The sequence below is a fragment of the Hippichthys cyanospilos genome, chromosome 16 (assembly GCF_059441005.1).
Source record: "Hippichthys cyanospilos isolate Australia breed blue-spotted pipefish chromosome 16, RoL_Hcya_1.0, whole genome shotgun sequence".
Taxonomy (NCBI): Eukaryota; Metazoa; Chordata; class Actinopteri; order Syngnathiformes; family Syngnathidae; genus Hippichthys; species Hippichthys cyanospilos.
In genome coordinates this window covers 9,853,771-9,866,058 of record NC_142384.1, presented here as the reverse complement: position 1 = coordinate 9,866,058, position 12,288 = coordinate 9,853,771, and the positions used below count along the sequence as shown (strand labels likewise).

At 38.6% G+C, this 12,288-nt stretch overlaps 1 protein-coding gene across 1 annotated transcript in view; it reads right to left on the bottom strand.

Annotated features, from left to right (window-relative positions):
- notch3 (notch receptor 3) overlaps positions 1 to 2,925 on the bottom strand; it is a 37,004-nt gene extending 34,079 nt beyond the window's left edge. Inside the window, exons 1-2 of the mRNA XM_088436313.1 lie at positions 2,768 to 2,925; positions 2,139 to 2,211 (exon numbers count right to left, since the gene is read on the bottom strand). Of these exons, the coding sequence (XP_088292439.1) occupies positions 2,139 to 2,211; positions 2,768 to 2,828 (134 nt within the window). The 5' untranslated portion in view covers positions 2,829 to 2,925. The remainder of the gene's footprint in view (positions 1 to 2,138; positions 2,212 to 2,767) is intronic.
- Between the last annotated feature and the right edge of the window lie 9,363 nt (positions 2,926 to 12,288).

Sequence of the window (12,288 nt, the reverse complement as noted above, 5' to 3'; positions counted from 1 at the left end):
AAATTAGCAACTGGGTTTCAACACTTTGGATTGGTAAATAATCTATAAAAATCACCCCCACGCATGTGTACTGGCCAACCAAAATGTGACGATATATAAAATGTGTATTTATTGTTATTATACTGTACATGAACTCTCAGTGCATAAATACAGAACCCATCAAAAGTTTGGACACACCAACTAAAAAAAAATACCAAGATGTGAATTTAACTTACTTTGAAGAATTGAAATCAGGGGTGGTCAATTCCGGCCCTGGAGAGCAGCAATCCAGCCTGTTTTTGATGTTTCCTTTCAACCGACACACCTGATTTAAATGATTAACTCATCAGCATGCTTTGCAGAATCCTAATAGCGCCCCCGATCATTTGAATCAGGTGTGTAGGTAGAAGAGAATCATCAAAACCAGGCTGGATTGTGGCTCTCGGAGATCGGACTTGGGCACCTTGGATCTAAATCAGAAAACATATTCCGTTTTTGATTAAAATAATAATAATTCCATCAGAATGGCAACGACTTAAGTGTAAACTGACTGAATTAGAAAGTGTTTCGAAACTTTTGACTGGAACTCAATGTAATTGTAATTTTTGTCAAATGAGCCAATTCTGATTCATATTGGTTACAGCAACTGCTCATTTTGACTAGTCCGTCTCCATTTCTTCATTTCTTTGTCTCGCTTCTTTAATTTCGTCTTCAAGCGTACTAACTTTCATGACCTCTGTCCTACATCTATTCAAAACGGGGACTTTCTTTAGTTTTCCTTTAAAATATCAGCTACTGTGATGCAATACAGCCCTCCACTGTCATGTTCAGTCCTTCCTTTGTGCTAATAAAAGTCTAATACACGCCACCTTCGTTTTACGGTGGAGATTGGACTCTGATCTTGTGGTGACTCACCTGTGCAGGAAGTCAAAACACTCGAGTGTCATAAACTTTTTTTGATCTACCGCCGCTAAACTGATATTGCGTGACATCACGGCCCTATGGGACATTAGATACACCGCCGCTATCTGGGGCAGTAACAAAGGCAGCTGCCGTACATAGAATGCCATAGCGGTTGCGAAGGCCATAAAAGAAAATATCTAACGTTTGGAAGTATTTTTTAGCCACGGATACAGGATGACCGAAGTTGTGTTTTGTAGCTAAACATCAACATTTAAAGCAGTTTCTGAGGTTTTTTTCTTTTATGTGTTGACTTTGTGGACTGTGTATCAGGTATCTGCGGGAAGAAAGGATCTTTTCTACTCTTGAGCATCTTTGTTCTTTTCTCCTGGTTGGGAGGTCGGACGGGAGGGGGGGGGGGGGGGGGGGGGGTAGTCACCTCTGTTCCCAACTAGTCCAACAACTCTCGTGTTGAGCTCCAGTTTTATATTTGATGTCTCCAGTCTTTTCTTTTCAAATGGCATCGCAGTGCATTTTCCTTTATTAAATGAATATAAAAAGCTTCTTTCTTGTTCATTTTTAATGTTTTCCTGCCCGCATGAAATTACACATTGACCGACTTCATGGCATTCAGGCCACATCCCATAAACAGCAAATGATTGCTCAAACTTGGGCTCAGCGTGAGCTCAAGTTACACATTGGTGAGTCCACTTATGTCAGCCTTACATTTCTAACATGTTTACACATAGACAGGTAAAAAAAAGAGGATGACTTTAACTGTTCTACTCAGTATCATCTAACACCTTCATTGCACTAAAACGAGGGCCTTTTAGTTTAAGCAGGTGGTGGAGATTGCTTCTTTTGGACCGTATCTCCTCAGTGCAACACTCAAGCATGGTTCCCCCTTTGAAAAAGCTCCAAGTGAACCCCGGGCAAGATAAACCTCTTTCTCCACCCAATCCGCCCCCTCCACCCTCAGCAATTTGAAAAACAAAAGACTTGTCCGAGTCAAAAGACGAAATGATGATCGCTCAAATAATGGGAGCTTTTAAGGAGAATCAAATAAACCTCCTGCGTGTAATGGTTTGTGGAGACTTTTAACAGGTGCAGAAGAGGCGAGTGGAGGCTTGTTGATGCTACCATCAGCAACGTGCATGCTAATTCAAGTATGAATGTTTATCTTATTGCTTATTCCACGGAAAAGAACAAGTGTTGAGTGACTTTTAAGAATCTTTCAGAGTCAAATGAATTGCACTTACATGCACCGGGAGGGCGACTCTATGCATGTCCCTCCGTTTTCACATGGCCTGGATTTATCCGTGCATCGAAAACCTGTGAGAGATGTGAGAAATAACTTGCATGGAACAAATGCAGAAAATCATATAATGAGCTAATACTACAACTTGGAAGGAAATTGATGGCATCCCTCGTTGCTCCTTTTCTGAGCTTCGCCATGCAACCTGTGGCTTTGTCTTATTTTCAAGAACTTCTGATGCACGTTTTAAGGACTCAATTGTAAAATAATCTCACGTTTTAAGTTTCGGTTTTTGCAATGGGAAAGGGGGCAATTATATGGAAATTTTAAACACTTCAGAAAGACAGACTCCTGGTGCACCTACGTTTGAAAAATATTGCTGAATTAGCATAAAAGCTACGACTCTCCACATGCACGAGTACAAATAGACTATTATCATGAAAAAAACGGTTCATTAGCATTTAAACTCTTAATGGGCGTACTTCACAATACTGCATTAAGATAGTTGTTACACGTGATATCATTAACATGAACTATATTTAAATGACAATTATCCGCATGCAAAGAGACCCTCGTCTTCTTTTTTTAAACATGTGCAGGCAAACACCACAGCGCATTCAAAGCGTCATTTACCTTCAGAGAGATGCATGAACAATAAAAAGGACAAAATAATCCACGGGATATTCCCTTCCATTTCACTGGAAATAAAAAGTTTCCGGCACTTTGTGGCGCCCTTTCAGCACAAATACATCCTTAAGGAATCAAATTGTCGTGAGAAAGAAAGCTCCGGAGTTTGCGTTCTTTGTCATAAAGTCGACCGGAGAGGGAGTCGCGTACAGTCCCGCATAAAAAAAAGTCCTCCGCAGCTCAGCCACCGCGGATCCTCCTCGACTGAAATTCCTTGGGAAACTTTGGCTGCACAGCGAGAGGCTGGAGCTGCACACTCAACACACTCCGCCTTTCCCTCTCTCGCTCTCTCTCTCTCTCTCTCTCTCTCTCTCTCTCTCTCTCTCTCTCTCTCTCTCTCTCTCTCTCTCTCTCTCGCTCTCTCTCTCGCTCTCTCTCTCTCTCACACACACTCTCTCTCGCCCTCTCTCTCTCTCTCTCTCTCTCTCGAAAACACACACCTGCACTACACTGACGTGCGCACGCACACACACACACACACACACACACACACACACACACACACACACACACACACACACACACACACACACACACGCTGGAGGACTTTTATCATGCTTTATTGGTCGTATAGTCAATGAAAGCAAGCATTAGTAAGATAATGAATGTGTGCATTTTAATTATTAAACGGATATACTACACACAGTACAAACCAGTGGTTCTCAACGATGTACCCCCTGTGGAATATATTTTCAGCCAAGCACAGTAAATCTTAAACAATGCAAAGCATTTTGGGTTAAAAAAAAAAAACAACAACAAACCCCCCCCCCCCCCCCCCAAAACATGCCATCAGTGTCAGATTGATTCAACTTTCGACTCTTTCAAACTTTGTTTTTGTTGGCCTACAAAAAATAATTAACCTAAAGTGTCCTCTTTCAGATCACAGAAAAAATCTATTATCAAAAAGAAATAACTTTTAATTGTTAAGAAATACCCCCCCCCAAAAAAAAATATATATAAAGTGTCAGCTCTGTTCTCAAAAAAAAAAAAAAAAAACAACGTATAAATATTAAAAATAAACCATCCTGTTTTGGGATTACCGTAGAGATCTCTTCAAAAAATAAATAATTAACATAACTATTAATAAATACGGTACTAAGTGGCATACCTGTTCTAAAAAAGAAATCATTTGTCTAATTAATTTGATAATATCATTAACACTTGTGCAGTATTTTGATCATTTTTAGGTCATTTTCTTCCACATAATTCTCACAGTAATTCAACTAAGGGATAGCACACTCCTGGAAGTGTGCTAACTAAATGGTGGTGTCATGGTGAACTTTGACATGTTGTCGCCAGCTGTGTGAATTCAGCTCCCTAGTATCTTCTTTCAATGCTTTCCCTTTGATGTAAAAAAACTTTTGATGCATATATCAATATTGGTCAAGATACTACACAATTCATCTGTTTGAAATACTCCTGTACTTTTTTTTATCTATGTTTTTAATAATAATCAACAGCAATAAGACATGCAAATGTACATGCAAACATTGAATGATGCAAACAGGGTGGACAAAGACAGAATGGACCTTTTTTCAGCTTTGAATCTGCACGTAATGTGGTGGACCTTCTCTTATCGACAAAAGAACAATTTTTTTTTAAATGATTGAATGCAGTGTATATGAGGTACATTATGAACTATTTTTGGAGGGGGAAATTAAGTCAGATGCAGCCACTGGTCTTTTTAAAGTAGTCTCACTGAAATACTTCCAAATAAAAAGTCTTACTCATTCAATATGTCCAAACATTATCATTAAAAAATTAAAAAATAAACAATGGCGATGGAAAACTTTCTTTCATGACAAGAAGCAATCCAAAAGACAGCTCCCTTCAGTGACCCCCCAAATTTTCCATTTCAATTGAATGTTGCAAACATCGACAGGCATAATGTTTTAATAATGTTTAAAACTTGATTTTCACGAAACCGTGCAGAGGTTTGGAGCATGTTGGCGAGAATCTGAATATGCTAAATGCGGATACTGCATTGAATTTATTTTCACAGTTTTTTGGCCTTTGCTGCGGAATGAAAATGGAGCACTCATGTACGTCCAACTTCAACCAATAACAACTGGGGACGTTTCTGGCATTAATAAACACGGCAAACTGTAATAATGATCGAAAAAAAACAACAATGTTGCTAATTATATATAGTGGAACACATCCAGCCCTGTGCATGAATGCTCTCTTGTTTGTTTACAGTTCATGCATGACAGATGAGCTTGCTAACTGTTTATGTGGTCGCCAATTTAAAAAAAACAAAAAAACGCCAAGCCTCCATCTCACAGCACACTCCCAGCATGCACCTCACATCAGCTTGCACCTTGTATAGAGCCTCGCTTGTTCCTCGGCCAGCACGGAGCCGCTCTCTTCCGGAGACAATAGCCATGATTTGAATCATAAAAGGACTCCAGCATTATGACACAGTTTCTCCCCTCAGGGGAGGGCGGCACACTAATATTCAAGTGCACTGCCCCGATGCCACCGTCCCACTACCACCTCACTCACCCGGCAGCACATTAGAGCTGGCCTTGAATAAATTACCGTCAATGCGGAGGGATGGTTGGGAGGGAAGTTCGTTAGTGGCGGTGATGTCATTGGGAGGGGTCCGTGAAAAGAACTCGGTGGGCCTTTGGGGACACCTGCGTCCTTCGCCAAACAGCGTGAGATGGAAGCTGGAGACGTTTTTGATGGTAGGAAGGGATTCCAGCTATTATTGCTTTTACATTAAGGAGGATTTAAGGCCATTGTTTGACACCACAAGTGCGGAATGTCTTAAAAGTAGCATACAGTCAGGGTCACTATCAGAAGCACGTATCATTTCTACGTTTTATACACGTTAAATGGTAGTCTTCTTTCATTTATCGGAGGGGTTCCGTTCCCCCCCAAAATACTGCACTTTTCTGTAAGGTTTTCACATTTGTGTATTTTTTCCTTTGTTGCAGAGTATGTCTTCACTTATCGTGCTTTTTGTCTTTTTTTTTTTTTAGTTTATTCACTTGTTTTTTGGTTTGTTAGAAGTTTTTTGTTTATTATATGTTTTAGGGCTGTAAAATTCCTTAAAACACTTAAAACAATTTTCTTAGGCATCAGACGTTGACATTTTCTCACCTTTTAAAAAAATGCTCAAACATTCATAGAAGGTAGGTAAAAAATTGTACAACAAAACGTCTACAAAAGGTGAACCGCGTTGGAGCGAGGGAATGCTGTAATTTGGGCACTAATAGGAGGTCACACCCACGAGCATCCTACAAGAAGCGATATTGAAGACAGTGAAGCCTCGTTGGTTCATTTTTTTACTTTATTTTCAAAAAAATCCGTTTTAAATTGTGAAACACAGTGAAATTGTCTTGCATGACCTCCTCCAAAATGTGGGTGCCACAAAAATTGGTAGAAAAAAACAAAACGAGATGTCAACCTCAAGTTTTCAGCACATGGTTTTTCGAATAAGAAAAAAAAGCACACAAATTTAAATTAAACACTTCACCAAGTTTTTTTGTCTTCATTTCATTGCGTGTTTTTTTTTGTGTTTTTCACCAATTATATTCCTAATGCCTTTACAATCTCGAGTTCATCTACACACACAGACATATACCGTTACTTTTTTTTTTCGAAACCATTTAGACAAGACAATAACCACTCTGGGCCCTCATGGCACCATGACACTATTTTTTCAAGTTTTAGGTGAAAGGAGCATCTGAAAATGGCTGGTAGTAAATGTGTAAGGCCATTGGTAGCTATACAAGTCAAAAATCAATTTTAACTGGGCTAGCTTTGATTTAAAATATTTATTTGGGTTGAAACATGTTTTTTGCTCTAGCCTCATACAGTTCTTTTTTTTAAAAAGTGCATTAAAAAACATTAACTTATTTACTGCCAGCCCAGTAAAAATCAACATTTGACATATAGCTGTCAATGCCAAGAAATGGATTAAAAAGTGAATGATGTCACTTAAATACCCACTGAAGGATCAGATCCAAAACTCACCTCCCAGCATTTGCAGCTTCCTGCATACGCACATAAAAAGCAGACAAGCCAGATAAATGCAGTCAATTTATGCTCAGAAACGTATCCTTCTGCTTTTTCATCTGACTGGCAGTGATATATGACATTTACTCTCTGGGGCGGAAGGAAGTTGTGCAGGAGAAGCAACATTAGATTGCAACTTTCCACGAAACTCCGCAGTTGCTACAGATCACCGACAAATACCAGAAGACTAAAATGGACTATTCCATTATCGAAATAATCATTAGCTGCAGCGCTAAGCGAAAAGTTCACTTCCTTCTCTGATGTCATCAACAGAAAAGAAGCCGAGTCTTCCGTGAAGAAACGTGATCAGGCCTTTATTGTTGCGGCAGCGAAAACAGAAAACTAAATCACATGTGAACAGCGGCAGCGGGACAGCCTCCATTCTTTTCTTTCAAGTACAGCTAACAAACAGCAATTTCAGTCGAAATCTCACCGCCTTATTTATTTGCTCTCTCTCTTGTCTCACGCGCACACAAACAAACACCAAGTATTGGGCTTTTTGTTTGGATTGCAGCAAGGGTGTGAAAGTGGAAGCTTTGGTGGCAAAGTTCTCGCGCAGCCCTCGAGGGGGATTCTGCCGTCATACAAACAAGCCCGTCGGTTTGGCGATTTATAACTCTGTTCTCTGCTGGAGACGTAATCCAGCGCACTTCACATCGCTGCTTACCTGACATGCGACTGGGATAAAACATCTCCACGTGTCTTGCTTCGTTCCTCCAGCGTTCACCTCTTCTTTTTCTGTGGATTTGACAAAATGCACTTTCATTGCTTTGCTTAAACATTTGATACGCTAGAATAAAACTTTGTGTAAGCATTCAGTGCCAGCGCGGGGACTTTTTTCAACCAGAACACAATCAAGGATTGTACATTGTGGTTATGGTCATCCTTCAACATGCCTCGTTTTAAAAACAATGCACAGAAATGGCAATTGTTTATTGGGCCTTCCTACGTTTTAAAATAAATGTAAAGAAAAGAATCTCTAAAAGACTTGTTGGATGATTTCAGCTTCCAATTTTGTGGGAGGATTTTGGGGAAGGCCCATTTCTGTTCCCTGTAGTCAAAGCAAGGTCTGGAAAGGCGTGTTTGTTGGATGAGGTTGGTGTGGAAAAAAGCCAGAACATTCACCTTACAATTGCTCTTTCATAGATGAAATGGCAAAAAGTACGGCAGAAATACCCTAAAAGTAATTTTTCCAGTTGACTGAATACTGTTTCTAATACTCCCCACTGTGTCCATTTGGATACGTCTAATAATGCATTGTAAAATATATACCACTTTGAAATGATAAATTTGGTGATATTTGAGTTACAGTAAGTACAGAAATGAATAGACCCATCTTCTGACCGTCCTTTACACCAAAATGCGAAAAGAAAGAAAGAAATACCTGGAATCGAATGTGTAGACTCTTGACAGATATGTAAAATACATCTTTGGTATTGAATGAGGTAAAAATGAAGGAACTTTGCATTTCAGGCAACTGCAAATTTTGCGATTTTCATGTTACGCGCAAAAATGAATAGCAACATATTCTGACCCATTTTTACGTCGACATGATAGATAAATTACAAATATATGAACAAACACCGGGGATTTAATATATAGATAGAGTCTTGACAGATATGCAAAATACATCTTTAGTATTGAATGAATTAAAACTAAGGAAAATTTGCACTTCAGACAACTGCAAATATTGTGAGTTTTAAGCACAGAATAGAGCCATATTCGGACCCTCCTTTATCCTAACATTTGAAATAAATAAATGCATAAATAAATAGATGCATATACGTACATAAAATGGATTGAATGTATAGACTACATACATTATGTCTTTGGTATGGAATGAGTTAAAAGGGAAGAACATTTGCATTTCAGACAAGTGCAAATTTAGGGATTTTTATGCTAAGCGCAGAAATAAATAGAGACATATTCTGATACCTTGAATGTCTAGATCTAGATTTTTGAGAGGTGTGCAAAAATGTATTCTTTTGAGATTGAATGAGATAAAAGTGAAAAAAAATCTATAATCCAGACAATTGCAAATGTTGGTATTTTTAAGTTAAGTGTGGAATCGAATAGACAGAGGGGATATCTTACAGTCGGATAATGATCAAATCAAAATTCAGATGATCCATTATAGAATTAGTCCGTTATATACTTGGGCAGGAATCAAAGACACAAGTGTCTGGACCCTGAAGAAACCAGGACACTGAAGTGAAGAGATAAAAGTCCATAAAAACAAAATCAAAGAAAAAAAAAATGATGAAATGGATGAAAATAGTGCCAGCACCCCAGTTGTGGATAAAAGAGTTAATACATGAAAATCTGAGGAAAATCAAACCACTATACCTTTAAAGTATCCAGAAGAAGTCATCATTCTCTTGTATTTGTTTGAAACTAAAAAGAAAAGCTGAGTTAGCCCACTCTATTTTGATAACAAGCAATAAACGTAAAGTAAACAAAAAGGATTTTCTTTTGTGGGCCACATAAAATTATATGGCGGCACAAATTTGACCCATAGTGAAACGCCTTCATTTAATGGATGAATGGGAAGAGTCCTTTTGATAATCTCCGAGGCTTTCTAGCAAATCTTCCCAGAAAAAAAAGAAAGTGCTACAACTAGGCATCTCAATAATTTTCACCATACATTAAAGTAGCATTTTTAAGGCTAATAATGCAAAATTTTGCATATAAACACGTTTGAATGGAATATCCTTAAAATAACAAGAACACAGAGAAGGTCAGATGCTATTGATTTTTAGCAATCCATCATCCTCTTCTTTTAGCATAGTGGCCATTCAGAGTGTCAACAGGCGGTGTGTTTGTGTGTGTGTATTTGTGTGTGTGTGTGGACACAAAGTAGATGTGATGACTTTACCACCCAAGGCAGACTGATTTATGAGCAAAAAGTATGAGAGCACCCAACAGAGAGTGTGGAGAGGATTAAAAACCCACCGCCTACTAAAAAGTGGTCATGGCCAATCATGGTGCAGGCACTCGTTGCAGCCAATCAGAATGCAGCATCTGTGTTGACGATCTTTCATAATTTGCTCATTGTTTTATCTGCACAGCACTCAAGCGTCAAATGATGTGGGATTATGGAATGTAAAAAAAAAAAAAAAAAAAAAAACAGAACCGTCTTTGCCTAAAAGCAGGAAACACACATGCACGCACACACACAAACACACACATACACACAAAATAGTGATGAGATAGTTGCCCTTTGTTGGTGCTGGAAAACTGACATCATCCATTCGAGAGAAAAAAAAAAAAAAACCTCCACCTTTTCCGAAGAACTTCAAACAAGCAGAAAATAAGAATTCCCAGGACAATACTTTGAGATATATACAGCACAGCAGTTAGAAAAAATCTCCACACTTATCAAAAATCTGACAAAGAAGAATCGCTAAAAACGTTTTCCATAACAAATGTGATCTTTGACATGTACAAAAAAAAAAACACTTTTAAACTTGTGCACTTTTAAGATTAAAATGAATCAATTACATTCAATCTCATGTTGAATGGAATCACCAGACTGCTGTCACATTTAAAGTGCCTATTATTAACTGCAAATTCAGACTTTCTAGTATTTTTCTTTTGTGTGTATTTTTGCAGTCACATCAGTCTCATCATTGAACGTAAAATCGACTCTGAATCGATTCATTGACCCAAATATCAGAACCGACTCAAATTGAGAAAGTTAAAGTTTCCCACCCGTTGTAGTAAGGAATGCAGCCACATTCTAATGTCACAATTGGGTGCGTATACTTGTGCAATTATATTATCCGAGTTGATTTTAAGTTCATCCTCAAAGATCATAGTGAATAAACACATAAATAAATGAGTTGTCCAGATTAAGTTAATGACGGTAAATAAAAGGCATTTGAAAAGGGGTGTGGAAACGTTTGGTGTCCAAAAGTTACATATATTTGCAATAAAATACATAAAAAGATCAAATGTTGTATCCTTTTTCCTCTGTGCTCTTTTTCTTCCCCACCCACCCATTCAGTCAGGACACACACGCACACTAAGCCACTGGGTCTTTTTGGCTAAAGTAAACACGTGCGAATGATGAATCTTCTTTCGGTTTGTGGGAAAAAGTGTTTGACATTCTCACAAGCTCTCTAAACGGCTATTAAGTACTCTTTGTGTACATATGTCCAGGGACGGGCTTGAGGCGAGCAAGGAAAGAAGGAATGTTTTACCTATGTGGAATTTTGTGTGTGGTTATTTATTTATTTTTTTTCAGGGTTATTCATGACACAGAAACTTGGACTGGCATCCGTAAGTGGAATTTGTGTTTGTAACTTCAAATGGGGGAGAAAAAAATACTTCTCTGATTATAAAAACGGAGGAAGGTGTAAGCGGGTTTGACAGTGTACCGAGACTCACTGGAAGGTCGTGGCAGGGGTGGGATGAGATCTCGCACGATGAGATTGAGTAAGGTTAAAACGTCACAAGATATAAGATTTTTGTGTTGGGCCACGAGTGCAATAGAACGCATTGCATGGCAGTAAAACTCGCCAGCATACGTTGTGAGAAGGCCAGCCAATGTTTCAAAATAAACCTTATCAGTTATGTATGGACACAAGAACCTTGGCATGCTTTTATTTTGAAGTTCTTCCCGGAAGCATGTCACTATGATGGTGACAACACTCCTCCCCCCAACTCAGGGCACTAAAGTATTTACCGCAGCCTCTAGCATCATTTAGCCGCTAGCCAGCAGTGCTCGAGTGTCCCGGAGAGCAGTCAGAGTCCTTTGGCGCCGACATCTTGACATGGTTGCTGTTGCTACTGATCACTTTTGAACACACCAAGCTGAGTCAAATATGGCTTGTGTGGTTCTGACATCACTTTGTCTCGTTGAAAAAAAATCTCACAACTTAAATTACCGGTAAATTAAAAAATGTTGATTATCAAAAAATTATCATAATTAATTTAGTGGAACTGTGTTATTTAGCTTTCTGTTTATAATTGTTTTTCACCAAACAAAAAAAGTACTTTTTAATTTTTATCCAAATACCAAAATAATCTATGGAAGCAGCCCTACAGAAGAAATAGAGGATGTGCTTATTACTTTTACCCATGCCAACAACCTTAGCTAACATGCGCCACATGAATTTTGCTAAATTAGCTCAACTGCAGCTGAAAAATTAGCCTGTGACAAAAGCGACTCCCGTTTACATTTGCACAGTTTATTTTTTTACAGTGTTCTCAATAAGTGAAACTTTTATGAACTGGAAAATGCATTTTGGGCATTAATATGACAAAATTTGCCAAAATCTTGTCTCATTTCGTGACACATCTCATTTTGTGAGATTTGTATCCTGAGTTGCCGACATTTTGGATTCCTGGTTTCTTGAAAATCGGAGGGGTGCATGGAGTAGACATCCCCGCATGACGGGCAGATCTGGAGAGTGGCCAGCTGGAGGAATTCCGAAAAC